This window comes from Salvelinus fontinalis, chromosome 24, assembly GCF_029448725.1.
Source record: "Salvelinus fontinalis isolate EN_2023a chromosome 24, ASM2944872v1, whole genome shotgun sequence".
NCBI lineage: Eukaryota > Metazoa > Chordata > Actinopteri > Salmoniformes > Salmonidae > Salvelinus > Salvelinus fontinalis.
This window is the reverse complement of record NC_074688.1, coordinates 25,787,006-25,805,729: the sequence shown is the minus strand read 5'-3', so window position 1 is coordinate 25,805,729 and position 18,724 is coordinate 25,787,006. Positions and strand designations below refer to the sequence as shown.

General features: G+C 43.9%; 1 protein-coding gene across 3 annotated transcripts in view; it reads left to right on the top strand.

The window, feature by feature from the left end:
* The window catches only part of LOC129822600 (calcium-binding protein 8), a 107,534-nt gene that overhangs the window by 30,050 nt on the left and 58,760 nt on the right, over positions 1 to 18,724 (top strand). For all 3 annotated transcript variants that reach the window (XM_055880962.1, XM_055880961.1, XM_055880963.1), the window contains exons 3-4: positions 4,067 to 4,210; positions 13,145 to 13,257. In XM_055880962.1, coding sequence (XP_055736937.1) covers positions 4,067 to 4,210; positions 13,145 to 13,257 — 257 coding nt within the window. The remainder of the gene's footprint in view (positions 1 to 4,066; positions 4,211 to 13,144; positions 13,258 to 18,724) is intronic.

The window sequence follows — 18,724 nt, the reverse complement described above, 5'->3', positions numbered from 1 at the left end:
ACCACCAGTGCCAACACCACGCACCAGGCTTCCTGTGCGTCTCCAGAGCCCTGTACGCCCTGTTCCTCCTCCCCGCACTCGCCCTGAGGTGCGTGTCCTCAGCCCGGTACCACTAGTGCCGGTACCACGCACCAGGCATCCAGTGCGTCTCCAGGGTCCAGTACTCCCTGTTCCTGTTCCCCGCACTCGCCCAGAGGTGCGTGTCCCCAGCTAGGTACCACCAGTTCCGGCACCACGCACCACGCACCGGCACCAGTCTTCCGTCTGTCCAGCGTCGCCTGAGCCGCCCGCCTGTCCGGCGCCGCCTGAGTCGCCCGTCTGTCCGGCGCCGCCTGAGTCGCCCGTCTGTCCGGCGCCGCCTGAGTCGCCCATCTGTCCGGCGCCGCCTGAGCCGCCCGTCTGTCCGGCGCCGCCTGAGCCGCCCGTCTGTCCGGCGCCGCCTGAGCCGCCCGTCTGTCCGGCGCCGCCTGAGCCGCCCGTCTGTCCGGCGCCGCCTGAGCCGCCCGTCTGTCCGGCGCCGCCTGAGCCGCCCGTCTGTCCGGCGCCGCCAGAGCCGCCCGTCTGTCCGGCGCCGCCAGAGCCGCCCGTCTGTCCGGCGCCGCCAGAGCCGCCCGTCTGTCCGGCGCCGCCTGAGCCGCCCGTCTGTCCGGCGCCGCCTGAGCCGCCCGTCTGTCCGGCGCCGCCTGAGCCGCCCGTCTGTCCGGCGCCGCCTGAGCCGCCCGTCTGTCCGGCGCCGCCTGAGCCGCCCGTCTGTCCGGCGCCGCCTGAGCCGCCCGTCTGTCCGGCGCCGCCAGAGCCGCCCGTCTGTCCGGCGCCGCCAGAGCCGCCCGTCTGTCCGGCGCCGCCAGAGCCGCCCGTCTGTCCGGCGCCGCCAGAGCCGCCCGCCAGTCCGGAGCCGCCCGCCAGTCCAGAGGCGCTCCTCAGTCCAGTGGGGCTCTTTATTAGGGTTCCCAGGCCAAGGTCGGCGGCGAGGGTCGCCGCTCAAAGGACGTCACTGAAGCGGACAAAGACAATGGTGGAGTGGGGTCCACGTCTAGCGCCAGAGCCGCCACCGCGGACAGATGCACACCCAGACCCTCCCATATAGGTTCAGGTTTTGCAGCCGGAGTCCGCACCTTGGGGAGGGGGAGTACTGTCACGTTCTGACCTTAGTTCCTTTGTTTTGTCTTTTGTTTTAGTTGGTCAGGGCATGAGTTGGGTGGGTAATCTATGTTTTCTATTTCTGGGTTGGTTTTCTGTGTTTGGCCTGATATGGTTCTCAATCAGAGGCAGCTGTCAATCGTTGTCCCCGATTGGGAACCATATTTAGGTAGCCTGTTTTCTGTTGGGTTTGGTGGGTGGTTGTTTTCAGTCTTTGTGTGTCTGCACCAGATATAACTGTTTCAGTTTTCACTTTGTTGTTTTTGTATTTTGAGTTGTTCACTTCCATTAAATAAGATGAACAATTACCACGCTGCGCATTGGTCTTCTGATCCTTCAAACTTCTCCTCCTCAGACGAGGAGGAAGACGACAGCCGCTAGAAGCTGTTCTTGTCTATTGCTGTTCTGTATTATGTCATGTTTCTTGTTTTGTGTGGACCCCAGGAAGAGTAGCTTCTGCAACAACTAATGGGGATCCTAATAAAAAAACAAATACACAGTAAGGCAAAAAAGATTATCAAGGACAACAACCACCCGAGCCACTGCCTGTTCACCCTGTTACCATCCAGAATGCGAAGTCAGTACAGGTGCATCAAAGCTGGGACCGAGAGACTGAAAAATAGCTTCTATCTCAAGGTCATCAGACTGTTAAATAGCCATCACTAACATAGAGGCTGCTGCCTACATACAGACTTGAAATCATTGGCCACTTTAACTTCTTATGGCTGAAGGGGCAGTATTGAGTAGCTTGGATGAAAGGTGCCCATATCAAACGGCCTGCTCCTCAGTCATAGTTGCTAATATTTGCATATTATTATTAGTATTGGATAGAAAACACTCTAAAGTTTCTAAAACTGTTTGAATTATGTCTGTGAGATTAACAGAACTCATATTGGCAGGCAAAATCCTGAGTTGAAATTAAAACAGGAAGTCAGAAATCTGAGCTTGTATGTATTCACCAGAGTCCCTAATGAAATCCCCTTGAGATATGAATGATTGTGCACTGCCTAGGGGTTCCACTAGTTGTCAACCATCAATAGAAATTATAATGAGACTGCTATGATGTTGTGGGAGAGAATGATATCAGAATCAGTCAGGTGTCCATCAAGCAGCCATTTTCTGATCATGCTTTTTCCTCATGGAAGTCACTTACGTTCCATTGCTCACGAAGACAAGAAAGAATACTCCGGTTGGAACTTTACTGAAGCTATATGTTAAAAACATCCTAATGATTGATTCTGTACTTAGTTTGAAATGTTTCTTCGACCGGTAATATCACTTTTTGAAGTTTTTGTCCGATATAACGCTGACCAGAATTAGCGTTTGGATATGGTAACCAGACACGCTAACAAAAGAAGGTATTTGGACATAAATAATGGATTTTTTCGAACAAAACAAACATTTATTGTGGACCTGGGATTCCTGGTGTGCTTTCTGATGTAGATCATCAAAGGTAAGGGAATATTTATCATATATTTTCTTGTTTATGTTGACGCCATCTTTGCGGCTGTGGTGTTTTACTTTTGAGCGCCGTCTCAGATTATAGCGTGGGTTTCTTTTTCCGTAAAGTTTTTTTGTAATCTGACACAGCGGTTGCATTAAGGAGAGGTATATCTATAATTCCATGTGTATAACTTGTATTATCATCTATATTTATGAGTATTTCTGTTGAAACGATGTGGCTATGCAAAGTCACTTGATGTTTTTGCCACTAGGGAATCTAGTTGCCTCAATGTAAACTCAGATCTTTTGATATAAATATGAATTTAATCATACAAAACATGCATGTATTGTGTAACATGAAGTCCTATGAGTGTCATCTGATGAAAATAATCGAAGGTTAGTGATTAATTTTATCTCTATTCTGGTTTTTGTGAAGCTATCTTTAGCTGGAAAAAATGGCTGTGATTATTGTGGTTTTGTGGTGACCTAACATAATCGTTTGTAGTGCTTTCGCTGAAAAGCCTATTTGAAATCGGACACTTTGGTGGGATTAACAACAAGATTACCTTAAAAATGATATAAGACACATGTATGTCTGAGGAATTTTAATTATGAGATTTCTGTTTTTTGAATTTAGCACCCTGCACTTCGACTGGCTGTTGTCATATCGATCCCGTTAACGGGACTTCAGCCATAGAAGTTAATAAATTGATCACTAGTCACTTTAATAATGCCACTTTAATACTGTTTACATATCTTGCATTACTCATCTCATATGTATATACTGTATTTTATACCATCTATTGCATCTTGCCTATGCCGCTTGGTCATTGCTTATCCATATATTTATATGTATATATTCTTATTCCATTCCTTTAATTTGATTTGTGTGTATTAGGTAGTTGTTGTCGAATTGTTAGATTACTTGTTAGATATTACTGCACTGTGCGAACCAGAAGCACAAGCATTTCAGTAACCTCGCAATAACATCTGTTAACCATGTGTATGTGACCAATAACATTTTATTTGATTTATTTAAAAACATCCTTGGCTGCCTCTCTCTCTCTCTCTTACAATCTCGCTGCATCTCTCTCTTTCCCCTCTCTCTCTTTCATTCTATCCCTCTCTCTCTCTATTTCTCTCTCTAGTTCTCTCTGTCTCTCTCTCCCTGCTCACCGCCTCCCTGCCATAAGCCCAATTTTCTCTGTAGACACACTAATAAAATATTAATTCATGAAAGCACAGAGGAGCCTGCTGACTTTTAGGCTTGACGCTGATGGGTATATTTCAAACTGAAGGGAAGGAGTAGCACAGACACAGTATAGCGGCTTGTCGTACACACAGAGCAAGCTTATTTGTCACCACCATCTAAGTTGCCTGCAGGTTATTGCAGATGTCATTTGCATTGTTCTTGAGCTTAGGCACAGAGTTAAAATAATTCCTAACCATGGTGGATCATCTCTTCTCCTCCTTGTGTTGACAGAGATCCGGGAGGCATTCAGAGTGCTGGACCGGGATGGGAATGGGTTCATCTCCAAGCAGGAGCTGGGCATGGCCATGAGGTCCCTGGGATACATGCCCAGTGAGGTGGAGCTGGCCATCATCATGCAGAGACTAGACATGGATGGTGAGTCACCTTCAGTACCCATTTCACACATTTACATTACACAGACACATGCAGTTGCACATATAACAGAAGGTCCCATGTCCGAGTCCAGTGAGAGACAGGAACCCACTCTGTTACACGCACACACACATATTTAAACATGAAGAGATCCCTTCCCTCCTGTTTACACACGATCACGCCTACACAAAGACATGGACATTGTCATATACACACTGTCAGAAACACACATATTGTCACGCCCTGACCTTAGAGATCCTTATTATTCTCTATGTTTGGTTAGGTCAGGGTGTGACTCAGGTGGGAAAATATATGTTTTGTATTTCTTTGTGTTTTTGGCTGAGTATGGTTCCCAATCAGAGGCAGCTGTCTATCGTTGTCTTTGATTGGGGATCATATATAAGTTGTCATTTTCCTTTTGGGTTTTGTGGGATCTTGTTTTCTGTATAGTTTATTTGCCTTACAGAACTGTGTGCTTTCGTTTTCACTTTGGTTATTTTGTTAGTATTTTTTGAAAATAAATATCATGAACACTATCCACGCAGCGCTTTGGTCCACTCTTTTCGACGAGAGTCGTAACACATATACATAAATAGATCCCGCTCTTCCTTTTTACACATTCATACACATGTTCCTACATACAGTTCCTTTAGAAAGTATTCAGACCCCTTGACTTTTTCCACATTTTGTTACTTTACAGCCTTATTCTAAAATGTATTAAATAAAAATACTCCTCAATCTACACACAATACACATAATGACAGAGCGAAAAAAGTTTAGAAATTTTTGCAAATGTATTACAAATAAAAAACACATGCCTTATTTACATAAGTATTCAAACCCTTAGCTATGAGAATTTAGCTCAGGTACATCCTGTTTCCATTGATCATCCTTAAGATGTTTCTACAATTTGATTGGAGTCCCTCTGTGGTAAATTCAATTGATTGAACATCATTTGGAAAGGGACACACCTGTCTATATAAGGTCCCACAGTTGACAGTGCATGTCAGAGCAAAAACCAAGCTATGAGGTCGAAGGAATTGTCCATAGAGCTCCGAGACCAGATTTTGTTAGGCACAGATCTGGGGAAGGGTACCAAAAAATTTCTGCAGCATTGAAGGTCCCCAAGAACACTGTGGCCTCCATCATTCTTAAATGGAAAAAGTTTGGAACCACCAAGACTCTTCCTAGACTTGGATGCCTGGCCAAACTGAGCAATCGGGGGAGGAGGGCCTTGGTCAGGGAGATGACCAAGAACCCGATGGTCACTCTGACAGAGCTCTAGAGTTCCTCTGTGGAGATGGGAGAACTTTCCAGAAGGACAACTATCTTTGCAGCACTCCACCAATCAGGCCTTTATGGTAGAATGGCCAGGTTGAAGCCACTCCTTAGTAAAAGGCACATGACAGCCCGCTTGGAGTTTGCCAAAAGGCACCAAAAGACTCTCAGACCATGAGAAACAAGATTCTCTGGTCTGATGAAACCAAAATGGAACTCTTTGGCCTGAATGCCAAGTGTCACGTCTGAAAGAAACCCTACGGTGAAGCATGGTGGTGGCAGCATCATGCTGTGGAGATGTTTTTCAGCAGCAGGGACTGGGAGACTATTCAGGATCAAGGGAAAGATGAACTGATCAAAGTACAGCGAGATGCTTGATGGAAACCTGCTGCAGAGCCCTCAAAACCTCAGACTGGGGCGAAGGTTGACCTTCCAACAGGACAATGACCATAAGTACAGAGCCAAGAAAATGCAGGAGTGGCATCGGGACAAGTCTCTGAATGTCCTTGAGTGGCCGAGCCAGAGCCCGGACTTGAACCCGATCGAACATCTCTGGAGAGACCTGAAAATAGCTGTGCAACAACTCTCAAATCAAATCAAATAATAAGAAAAATCCGCTGAATACAACAGGTCTAGACCTTACAGTGAAATAATTATTTACAAGCCCTTACACAACAATGCAGTTTAAAGAAAAATAAGTGTTAAGAAAGTATTTATTAGAATAAAGTGAAGTAAAACAGTTTTTTAGAAGAATCTAACAGTAGCGAGGCTATATGTGACGACCCTCCCACTCTGTCTGCCGTATTCTCTCTTTGTTCTTGTTTCCTTATTAGGATGCCGGTGGGCATAGTTGGGAGTCGTCGTCAGTTACATGGGAAACACCTGGGCCCGCTGTGTCATAGGATAAATACACCACTTCCCAATTCATGGAAGAGACTCTCTCCATGCAGACACCTTTACAGATTTTGTTGTGTATCTTGGTGGTTTTTGGTTGTTTGCTTTGGCACCTTTCAACACCCTGCATTATCACATTAATGCATGCAAAACACTCACTTACACTACTGATTACTGATTACACACACCATTGTATATTGTACTTAGTTAATAAATATATTTTGTAATTCCTTATCTCCACGTTGTCTCCCTTTTGTTACGGGCTTTGAGCCGGTTCCTGACATATATACAAGGGGTACCGGTACAGAGTCAATGTGCAGGGGCACAGGTTAGTTGAGGTAATTAAGGTAATATGTACATGTAGGTTGAGGTAAAGTGACTATGCATAGATAATAAACAGAGAGTAGAAGCAGCGTAAAAATGGAGGTGGGGGGACATTGCAAATAGTCCGGGTAGACATTTTATTAGCTGTTCAGGAGTCTTATGGTTTAGGGGAAGAAGCTGTTAAGAAGCCTTTTGTACCTTGACTTCGCGCTCCGGTACTGCTTGCCGTGTGGTAGCAGAGAGAACAGTCTATGACTAGGGTGGCTGGAGTCTTTTGCAATAAAGGTCCTGGATGGCAGGAAGCTTGTCCCCAGTGATGTACTGGGCTGTACACACTACCATCTGTGGAGCCTTGCGATCGGAGGCCAAGCAGTTGCCATACCAGGCGGTGATACAACCGGTCAGGATGCTCTTGATGGTGCAGCTGTAGAACTTTTTGAGGATCTGAGCACCCATGCCAAATCTTTTCAGTCTCCTGAGGGGGAATAGGCGTTGTTGTCCCCTCTTCACGACTGTCTTGGTGTGTTTGGACCATGATAGTTATATCCTTTGTCTTGATCACGTTGAGGGAGAGGTTGTTGTCCTGGCACCACACTGCCAGGTCTCTGACCTCCTCCCTATAGGCTGTCTCATTGTTGTTGGTGATCAGGCCTCCACTGTTGTGTCGTCGGCAAACTTAATGAGGGTGTTGGAGTCATGCTTGGCCATGCAATCAAGTGTGAACAGGAAGTACAGGAGGGGACAGCACGCACCCCTGAGGGGCCCCTGTTTTGAGGATCAGTGTGGCAGATGTGCTTTTGCCTACCCTTAACACCTGGGGCGGTCCGTCAGGAAGTCCAGGATCCAGTTGCAGGTAGGTGTTTAGTCCCAGGGTCCGAGCTGTAGTCAATGAATAGCATTCTCACATAGGTGAGAGGTTCCTTTTGTCCAGGTGGGAAAGGGCAGTGTGGAGTGCAATAGAGATTGCATCATCTGTGGATCTGTTGGGGAGGTATGCAAATTGGAGTGGGTCTAGGGTTTCTGGGATAATGGTGTTGATGTGAGCCATGACAGGCGTTTCAAAGCACTTCATGGCTACAGACGTGAGTGCTACGGGTCGGTAGTCATTTAGGTAGGTTATCTTCTTATGGCTGCAGGGCGGTGCCGGTACACTTATGACAACAGCCACTTCAAGTGCAGGGCGCGAAATTCAAAAGATATTTTTTTTAAATATTTAACTTTCACACATTAACAAGTCCAATACAGCAAATGAAAGGTACACATCTTGTGAATCCAGCCAACATGTCCGATTTTTAAAATGTTTTACAGCGAAAACAGCACATATATTTATGTTAGCTCACCACCAAATGCAAAAAAGCACAGACATTTTTCACAGCACAGGTAGCATGCACAAAGCCAACCTAACTAACCAAGAACTAACCAAACTAACCAACAAACAACTTCATCAGATGACAGTCTTATAACATGTTATTCAATAAATCTGTTTTGTTCGAAAAATGTGCATTTTTCAGGTATAAATCATAGTTTACATTGCAGCTACAATCAGAAATTGCACCGAAAGCAGACATAATAATTATAGACACCAACGTCAAATATCTAATTACTCATCATAAAACATTTCTGAAAAATACATAGTGTACAGCAAATGAAAGACAGGCATCTTGTGATTCCAGCCAATATTTCCGATTTATTAAGTGTTTTACAGCGAAAACACAATATAGCGTTATATTAGCTTACCACAATAGCCAGAAAGACAAGCCATTTCCCGGTAGCAAAAGGTTAGCGATCGTAACAAACAAGCAAAAGATATATAATTTTTGACTAACCTTGATATTCTTCATCAGATGACAGTCCTATAACATCAGGTTATACATACACTTATGTTTTGTTCGAAAATGTGCATATTTAGAGCTGAAATCAGTGGTTATACATTCTGCTAATGTAGCTATTTTGTCCCACAACGTCCGGATTTTTTTCTGACACTTTTTATGACACACATATTCTGACCAAATGACTATTCATAAACATAACTAAAAAATACATGTTGTATAGGAAATGATAGAATCATTAGTTCTTAATGAAATCGCATTGTTAGAATTCTAAAAAATAACTTCATTACGACATCCACTTCGGTATAGCTAGAGTACCCAAACGTTGGGCGCCGACGACTAGTTCACATGCACGACATATATATGAAATAGCATCATAAAATGTTTCTTACTTTTGCTGATCTTTCATCAGAATGTTGGACAAGGGGTCCTTTGTCCAGAACAGTCGTTGTTTGGATTTAGAACGGCCACTTTCCCTCTCGATTTAGCAAACGCACTAGCCAAGTGGCACGAATCGCTCCATCGTCAACAAAGTCAGAGAACGGAACACGGCAAAACTCCCGAAAAATTTTCAATAATCTGATTCAACTATATTGAAAAAACATACCTTACGATGATATGGTCACATGTATCAAATAAAATCAAAGCCGGAGATAGTAGTCGCCTATAACGACAGCTAAACAGAAGGCAAATCCATGTCTCTCTTCGCGCCTTCCTGAAAAAGGTGCTTCAACAAAGTACTGAGTAAAGGGTCTGAATACTTATTTAAATATGATATTTCAGTTTTTATTTGTAATACTTTTACAAAAATGTCTAAAAACCTGTTTTTACTTTGTCATTATGGGGTATTGTGTGTAGATTGATGAGGGGGGAAAACGATTCAATACATTTTAGAATAAATCAGTAACCTAACAAAATGTGGAAAAAGTCAAGGGTAATGAATACTTTCCGAAGGCACAGTATGACTACATAATCACAAACATAATAAATACATTGACATGAGTGCTCATTCACCATTATGCATACACATATGCATGTACATACAGTACATTACATGCACACAGTAATGTGCACTCATTCGCACCATACTTTCATATCACAACCTCCACTTTACACTTTAAATAAGCATGAAGGATCCTACTATCCAAACACACACCAGAAGAGCACTTAACACATCCCATAGTCCCATTGTAGCAATATCTGTCTCTAAACTGTCTATATGTAAAATGTTGGCTGTGGTCCCTTGCTCCCTTTCATCTTAATGAACTGTATTGCACATATTTACGCTAACACGCACACACATGCACGCACTATGCACGCACAAACACACGCATACACAAACAAACACACACAACACACGTGATTACAAGTTGGGTGAATTTTGGCACATTTCTTCTGACAGAGATGGTGTAACTGACTCAGGTTTGTAGGCTTCCTTGCTTGCAAACGCTTTCCCAGTTCTGCCCACAAATTGTCTTTAGGATTGAGGTCAGGGCTTTGTGATGGCCACTCCAATACCTTGACTTTGTTGTCCTTAAGCCATTTTACCACAACTTTGGAAGCATGCTTGGGGTCATTGTCCATTTGGAAGACCCATTTGCAACCAAGCTTTAACTTCCTGACTGATGTCTTGAGATGTTGTTTCAATATATCCACGTAGTTTTCATCCATCATGATGCCATCTATTTTGTGAAGTGCACCTCCTGCAGCAAAGTACCCCCACAACATGATGCTGTCACCCCCGTGCTTCACGGTTGGGATGGTGTTCTTCGGCTTGCAAGCCTCCCCCTTTTCCCTCCAAACATAATGATGGTCATTATGGCCAAACAGTTCTATTTTTGTTTCATCAGACCAGAGGACATTTCTCCAAAAAGTACAATCTTTGTCCCCATGTGCAGTTGCAAACCGTAGTCTGGCTTTTTTATGGCGGTTTAAGAGCAGTGGCTTCTTTCTTGCTGAGTGGCCTTTCAGGTTATGTCGATATAGGACTCGTTTTACTGTGGATATAGATACTTTTGTACCTGTTTCCTTCTGCATCTTCACAAGGTCCTTTGCTGTTGTTCTGGGATTGATTTGCACTTTTCGCACCAAAGTACATTCATCTCTAGGAGACAGAACGCATCTCCTTCCTGAGCAGTATGACGGCTGCGTGGTCCCATGGTGTTTATACTTGTGTACTATTGTTTGTACAGATGAACGTGGTACCTTCAAGCGTTTGGAAATTGCTCCCAAGGATGAACCAGACTTGTGGTCTACCATTTTTCTTCTGAGGTCTTGGCTGATTTCTTTTGATTTTCCCATGATGTCAAGCAAAGAGGCACTGAGTTTGAAGGTAGGCCTTGAAATACATCCACAAGTACACCTCCAATTGACTCAAATTATGTCAATTAGCCTATCAGAAGCTTTTAAAGCCATGCCATAATCTTCTGGAATTTTCCAAGCTGTTTAAAGGCACAGTCAACTTAGTGTATGTAAACTTCTGACCCAATGGAATTGTGATACAGTGAATTATAAGTGAAATAATAATAATAATAATCTGTAAACAATTGTTGAAAAAAATTACTTGTGTCATACACAAAGTACATGTCCTAACCGACTTGCCAAAACTATAGTTTGTTAACAAGAAATTTGTGGAGTGGTTGAAAAACGAGTTTTAATGACTCCAACCTAAGTGTATGTAAACTTCCGACTTCAACTGTACATGTGACATTTTAGTCATTTAGCAGGTGCTCTTATCCAGAGCGACTTACAGTTAGTGTGTTCATCTTAAGATAGCTAGCTGAGACAACCACATATCACAGTCAAATATACAAGATACAAACATTCCATTCCAGCTAAACAATGAAAATAGGCTAGCGTTTTGCTAACAACACATTTTCATACACATCTAAAATCTCTGTCAAACTCTTCAATTTAACCTGAAGCAGCAATATGTTCATGCCTACTGCAATTCCAATTACTGAAAACAATAACACATGGGTACACATGAAGTTACCATAAGCAATCATTTTTGATGAAAACATTTGAAAAATTGGTGAATAAAGCGTTTTGGAAATAAACCTTCTGTGGAATAATTAGATGTGTCAAAACACTGGATAATTGGAGAAATGTTCAAAACGTTTTTCACCCCGCTAGTCTCTTTTTTAGCTTGTATTCTCCACTCAAATGTTTGTTGTTTGTTTGTTTTTGTTTTTTGGGGCAGAATTGCCAGAAAAACTGTAGTGGACTGGTCTCAGGAAGATCAAAAAATCATAACTGAATGTTCAAAGTTGTGGACTCCTTCCTATTGCCTCTCCACTCCAGATAAGAATGATTAGTGAAACGATTTATCCTCCCCTACTATTAAAGTATACCTGCTGTCAAATTGAAGGTTTGCTTGATATACTGCTTTTGTCTCCTGCTTTGACAAGTTAGAACATCTAGGAGCACCTATCTGTCATATATTGCTTGTACACTCTGAGGTGTGACAGCAATCAATGTATGAGTTCCTGTTGGTTTGGTAGAGGGGGAGGACTGAAGGACCATTAGTCATCTGCGATGCCTTTGAAATTGTCAGTTGATTTTACTTGCTGTGACTGAATGAGGACACCCTGGCCAAGATAAGAAGGGTTGGCTGGATTGTTGTTGCTATTCCATCTCTGTCATTACAGTGAGAGATGTTTCAAAACATCAATTTGTGTTCTGTTCAAAGCAATTTGCCTCAATCTCGTTTAATTTTCTTGTCGATAGACGCAACACAAAAGATCATGGTGATCAAATGGAGGAGGTATCCATAGCCAGGTACATTACCAGATGAATGGGATTTGAGGGTGTTTATTGTGTCTTTGCCAAGCTAGCAGCAAGGTGAATTAGAGACACGTGACACATTCACGGATGGCCATTGATTATTTCTGTTTGAGCAGCAGCTGCAACAGTCCAGCTGATCTCTATAAGATATGGATGGACTCATTGAGTTGATCTGATAATCTGTTCCACTGTCAGAACGATCCCTCAGATTGTTATCCAGCTCAGCAGAATGCCCTTGGTGGATTGCTTAGGAGCTTGTGGTCTTTGTTGGAGATCTCAGTATTGCAATCGCTCCCGTTGCTTTATATAGGGGTGTTATGCTCATAATACATGGCCTGGCATCAGCTGCTTTTGTTAGGAAGTGTTTTGGTTTAAATCACATCCATCCGTCCATCCATCCAGCCATTCATCCATCCATCATGATAGTTCAGGGGCCCTGACTGCACTGGCTGCACTGTCTGACTGTCCCCAGTGATGAGGCAGGATGCCACTCTGCATATGCATGGGCACAGAGAGGGACAATCGATGGCATCAAAAGTGACAGTGCCAGCGTGACTAAGGAGTTCACCCCCGTCAGGGGAGAGGGAGGAGAGGAGGAGTGAAGGGGCAGATTGAGTTGCCCTGCATGGGCAGCACACAACCTCTTCTGCAGGGAAATTAGGAAGATGAAGGAGGAAGAAGAATAGGTATTGAAGGGAAGGGAAGGAACACATACTCAAATGAAGACTTGGTATAAAATACAGTTATTGTCCTTTTTACTGATTTTAAATTCAACTTTTTTTGTGAGTAAGACATGTCATACTGTGTGTCTGACTGTGTTTCTTAGGAGATGGGCAGGTGGACTTCGATGAGTTCATGACGATCCTAGGACCCAAGCTCCTGTCGTCTGAAACCAGGGAGGGCTTCCTTGGGAGCACGATAGACAGCATATTCTGGCAGGTAAGGACTTCTCTCTTTTCACCTCTATCTTCTATCACCTTTCCGTTACCAAGCAGTGGCCTGCAATAGCTGCAGCCATGGCCAAGTTGTGCAATAGCTGGCAGTGAAATCGAAGACGTTTATTCATCTTGATTTGCACAATGACGATCAGTGTAGAGGCAGCAAAGAGTGTAGTGTGTCAGTTCCTGATGGACAGATGTTGTCTTGTCTGGTGGCAGTGCCTCCTGCCTTGGAGATGCTGACAGGACATAATCTATGTGCCATTTGGCCAGATGTTCCTGCACTGAACCATAATGGAGGGGGGAGAGGATGATAGCTAGCGAGGGGGTCAGAGTAGTGAGTGGATGACTAAGATGGCATGATTGTGTAATAGAGGGGAACACAATTATAGTGTGTGTGTGTGTAAGTGTGTGTGCGCGCATGTGTGTGTGCGTGCGTGCGTGCGTGCATGTGAAAGAGAGAGAGAAGTAACAGAGTGAGTGGAATTGACAAGGTGAGAAGATTCGAGCGAGTGAAAGAAGCGGGGGGTGAAAGCGAATGAATGAAAGAGTTAGAGAGTAGAGTGTAAGGGAGAGAGAGAGAACAACCATAGCCACGGGAAGTAAGGGTAATGAGGGTGCTGCAGCAGCCCCTGAAAAATCTGAAAAAAATATATATATTATACAAAATAAATATACAGTTTTTCTTTATGTTTACTATTTTCTACATTGTAGAATAATAGTGAAGCTCATCAAAACTATAACACATAATGGAATCATGTAGTAACCAAAAAAGTGTTAAACAAATCAAAATATATTTTAGATTTGAGATTCTTCAAAGTAGCCACCCTTTGCCTTGATGACAGCTTTGCACACTCTTGGCATTCTCTCAACCAGCTTCATGAGGAAAATAAAATCTCTGACCTACGCGGAAGATTAACTTTTTCCTTTAACGAGTCCAACGAGAAGGATATACTGCTTTCACTGGAACAGGCCCAGATCTCCGTAAAAGGGGCCGCAGATCGGACAGCCTTCTGAGAATCCGTAGGCGAGCAAGTAAGCTTCCACTGCCATCCGTTCTTCTTGCTAACGTGCAAATCAATGGAAAATAAAATTGATGACCTACGGTTAAGATTATCCTACCAACGGGACATTCAAAACTGTAATATCTTATGCTTCACGGAGTCGTGGCTGAACAACGACATTATCAACATACAGCTGGCTAGTTTCACACTGTATCGGCAGGATAGAACAGCAGCGTCTGGTGATTTTTGTAAATAACAACTGGTGCACAATATCTAAAGAAGTCTCAAGGTTTTGCTCGCCTATCTACATAGAGAGTTTTCATCTGTATTTCTCATAGCTGTCTACAAACCACCACAGGCTGATGCTGGCACTAAGACCGCTCTCAATGAGCTGTATTCCGCCATAAGCAAACAGGAAAACGCTCACCCAGATGCGGCGGTCCTAGTGGCCAGGGACTTTAATGCAGGGAAACAGAAATTTGGTAAGATTTCAATCAGCATGTTAAATGTGCACAAGAGGGAAAATAACTCTTTACTCCACACACAAAGACGCATACAAAGCTCTCCCTCGCCCTCCATTTGGCAAATCTGACCATAATTCTATCCTCCTGATTACTGCTTAACAGCGACTCGATCAATAAAAAGTTGGTCAGATGAAGCAGATGCTAAGCTACAGGACTGTTTTCCGAGCACAGACTGGAATATGTTCCGGGATTCCTCCGATGGCATTAAGGAGTACACCACATCAGCCATTGGCTTCATCAACAAGTGCATCAACGACGTTTCCCCAACAGTAACCATACGTACTGTACATACCCCAACCAGAAGCCATGGATTATAGGCAACATCCGCACTGAGCTAAAGGCTAGAGCTGCCGCTTTCAAGGACCGGGACTCTAACCCGGAAGCTTATAAGAAATCCCGCTATGCCCTCCGACAAACCATCAAACAGGCAAAGCATCAATACAGGACTAAGATCGAATCGTACTACACCGGCTCTGATGCTCGTCGGATGTGGCAGGGTTTGCAAACCATTACAGACTACAAAGTGAAGCACAGCCGAGAGCGGCCCAATGACACGAGCCTACCAGATGAGCTAAACTTCTTCTATGCTCGCTTCAAGGCAAATAACACTGAAACACACATGAGAGCACCAGCTGTTCCTGAAGTCTGTGTGATAATGCTCTCCGCAGCCGATGTGAGTAAGACCTTTAAACAGGTCAACATTCACAAGGCCGCAGGGCCAAACGGATTACCAGGATGTGTACTGTGAGCATGCGCTGACCAACTGGCAAGTGTCTTCACTGACATTTTCAACCTCTCCCTGTCCGAGTCTGTAATACCAACATGTTCTAAGCAGACCACCATGGTCCCTGCACCCAAGAACAACAAGGTGACCTGCTTAAATGACTACCGACCAGTAGCACTCACGTCTGTAGCCATGAAGTGCTTTGAAAGGCTAGTCATGGCTCACATCAACACCATTATCTCAGAAACACTCCAATTTGCATACCGCCCTAACATATCCACAGATGATGCAATCTCTATTGCACATGTTGATCCTCAACACAGGGCCCCCTCATGGGTATGTGCTCAGTCCCCTCCTTTACTCCCTGTTCACTCATGACTGCACAGCCAGAAACAACTCCAACACCATCATTAAGTTTGCCGATGACACAACAGTGGTAGGCCTGATCACCAACAACGATGAGACAGTCTATAGGGAGGAGGTCAGAGATCCCTCAACGTGATCAAGACAAAATAAACTATTGTGGACTACAGGAAAAAGAGGACCGAGCACGCCCCCATTCTCATCGACGGGGCTGTAGTGGAGCAGGTTGAGAGATTCAAGTTCCTTGGTGTCCACATCACCAACAAACTTACATGGTCCAAGCACACCAAGACAGTCGTGAAGAGGACACGACAAAACCTATTCCCCCTCAGGAGACTGAAAAGATTTGGCATGGGTCCTCAGATCCTCAAAAGGTTCTACAGCTGCACCATCGAGAGCATCCTGACTGGTTGCATTACTGCCTGGAATGGCAACTGCTCGGCCTCCGGCTGCAAGGCACTACAGAGGGTAGTGCGTATGGCCCAGTACATCACTGAGGTCAAGCTTCCTGCCATCCAGGACCTCTATACCAGGCGGTGTCAGAGGGAGGCCCTAATAATTGTCAAAGACTCCAGCTACTCTAGTCATAGACTTCTCTCTGCTACCCCTCGGCAAGCAGTACCAGAGAACCAAGTCCAGGTCCAAGAGGTTTCAAAACAGCTTCTACCCCCAAGCCATAAGACTCCTGAACATCTAATCAAATGGCTACGCGGACTATTTGCATTGCCCCCCCCCCCCCCCCCCCCCCCCCGTCTCTACCCACATGTACATATTACCTCAATTACCTCGTCTAACCAGTGCCCCAGCACATTGACTCTGTACCGTTATCCCCCTGTATAGTCTCGCTATTGTTATTTTACTGCTGCTCTTTAATTAGTTGTAACTTTTTTTTCTTATTCTTACTTTATTTTATTTTTTTACTGCATTGTTGGTTAAGGGCTCATAAGTAAGCATTTCACTGTGAGGTCTACTACACCTGTTGTATTCGGCGCATGTTACTAATACATTTTGATTTGATTTGATGTGGTAGTCACCTAGAATGCATTTCAATTAACAGGTGTGCCTTGTTAAAAGTGAGGTTTGTGGAATTTATTTCCTTCTTAATGTGTTTGAGCCAATCAGTTGTGTTGTGACAAGGTAGGGGTGGTATACAGAAGATATCCCTATTTGGTAAAAGACCAAGTCCATATTATGGCAAAAACATCTCAAATAAGCAAAGAGAAACGATAGTACATCATTATTTTAAAGACTTGAAGGTCTGTCAATCCGGAATATTTCAAGAACCTTGAAAGTTTTTTCAAGTGCAGTCGCAAAAACCATCATGCGCTATGATGAAACTGGCTCTCATAAGGACCGCCACAGGAAAGGAAGACCCAGAGTTACCTCTGCTGCAGAGGATAAGTTCATTAGAGTTAACTGCAACTCAGATTGCATCCAAAATAAAGTTAAAGTAACAGAAACATCTCAACATCAACTGTTCATAGGAGACTGTGTGATACAGGCCTTCATGGTCGATTTGCTGCAAAGAAACCACTAATAAAGGACACCAATAATAGACTTCGTTGGGCCAAAAAACACGAGCAATGGAGATTAGACTGGTGGAAATCTGTCCTTTTGTCTGATGAGTCCAAATTTGAGATTTCTGGTTCCAACCGCTGTGTCTTTGTGACACGCAGAGTAGGTGAACAGATGATCTCTACATGTGTGGTTCCCACCATGGAGCATGGAGGAGGAGGTGTGATGGTGTGGGGGTGCTTTTCTGGTGACACTGTCAGTGATTTATTTAGAATTCAAGGCACACTTAACCAGCATGGCTACATCAGCATTCTGCAGCGATACGCCATCCCATCTGGTTTGCACTTAATGGGACTATCATTTGTTTTTCAACAAGACAATGACCCAAAACACACCTCCAGGCTGTGTAGGGGCTATTTGACCAAGAAGGAGGGTGATGGAGTACTGCATCAGATGACCTGGCCTCCACAATCACCCGACCTCAACCCAATTGAGATGGTTTGGGATGAGTTGGACCGCAGAGTGAAGGAAAAGCAACCAACAAGTGCTCAGCATATGTGGAAACTACTTCAAGACTGTTGGAAAGGCATTCCAGGTGAAGCTGGTTGAGAGAATGCCAAGAGTGTGCAAAGCTGTCATCAAGGCAAAGGGTGGCTACTTTGAAGAATCTCTACTTTTTAGGTTGCTACATAATTTATATGTGTTATTTCATAGTTTTGATATCTTCACTCTTATTCTACAATGTAGAAAATAGTACAAATAGAGAAAAACACTTAAATGAGTAGGTGTGTCCAAACTTTTGACTGGTACTGTATATGTTTTGAAAAAATTAATTTTCACAAAAGTAGTGCGCTGGGCCTTTACTAGTCCTGTATTAGCCGACCAATATATTCTTCTTTTTTTTTTACCCAACATGACAAGAAAATCACAGCACCCCTATAAGAACAACACTAGGGGAGAGAGAGAGAGAGAGAGAAAGAGAGGGACATTTGGCTCCGTGGAGCACACTTGGCAGGTTTCTCTCTCTGATGCTATCATGGCTGTGAGCCGGTTTGTCTCTGGTGAGCAGGAGCTCTTGGTTTACATTGTGAGGACATGCTCTCTGGTGCTGCAGGTGCAGACACTGTGGTCTCCGTGCCAACCCTGTTTGACTGAGATGACCTGCTCTGACCTTGGCTTGCTGATATGAGAAGAGAGAATGGAGATCAGAGCGTGTGGTTGTCTGAAAAGTGTTATATTTCAACAACAAAAAAAGAGTGAAATCAGGGAATTGGATTTGCTCAGATGATTTCTAGCTACTACTTTCAAAATTGTGTCTACAGCTGTCCTGCAAAGAGG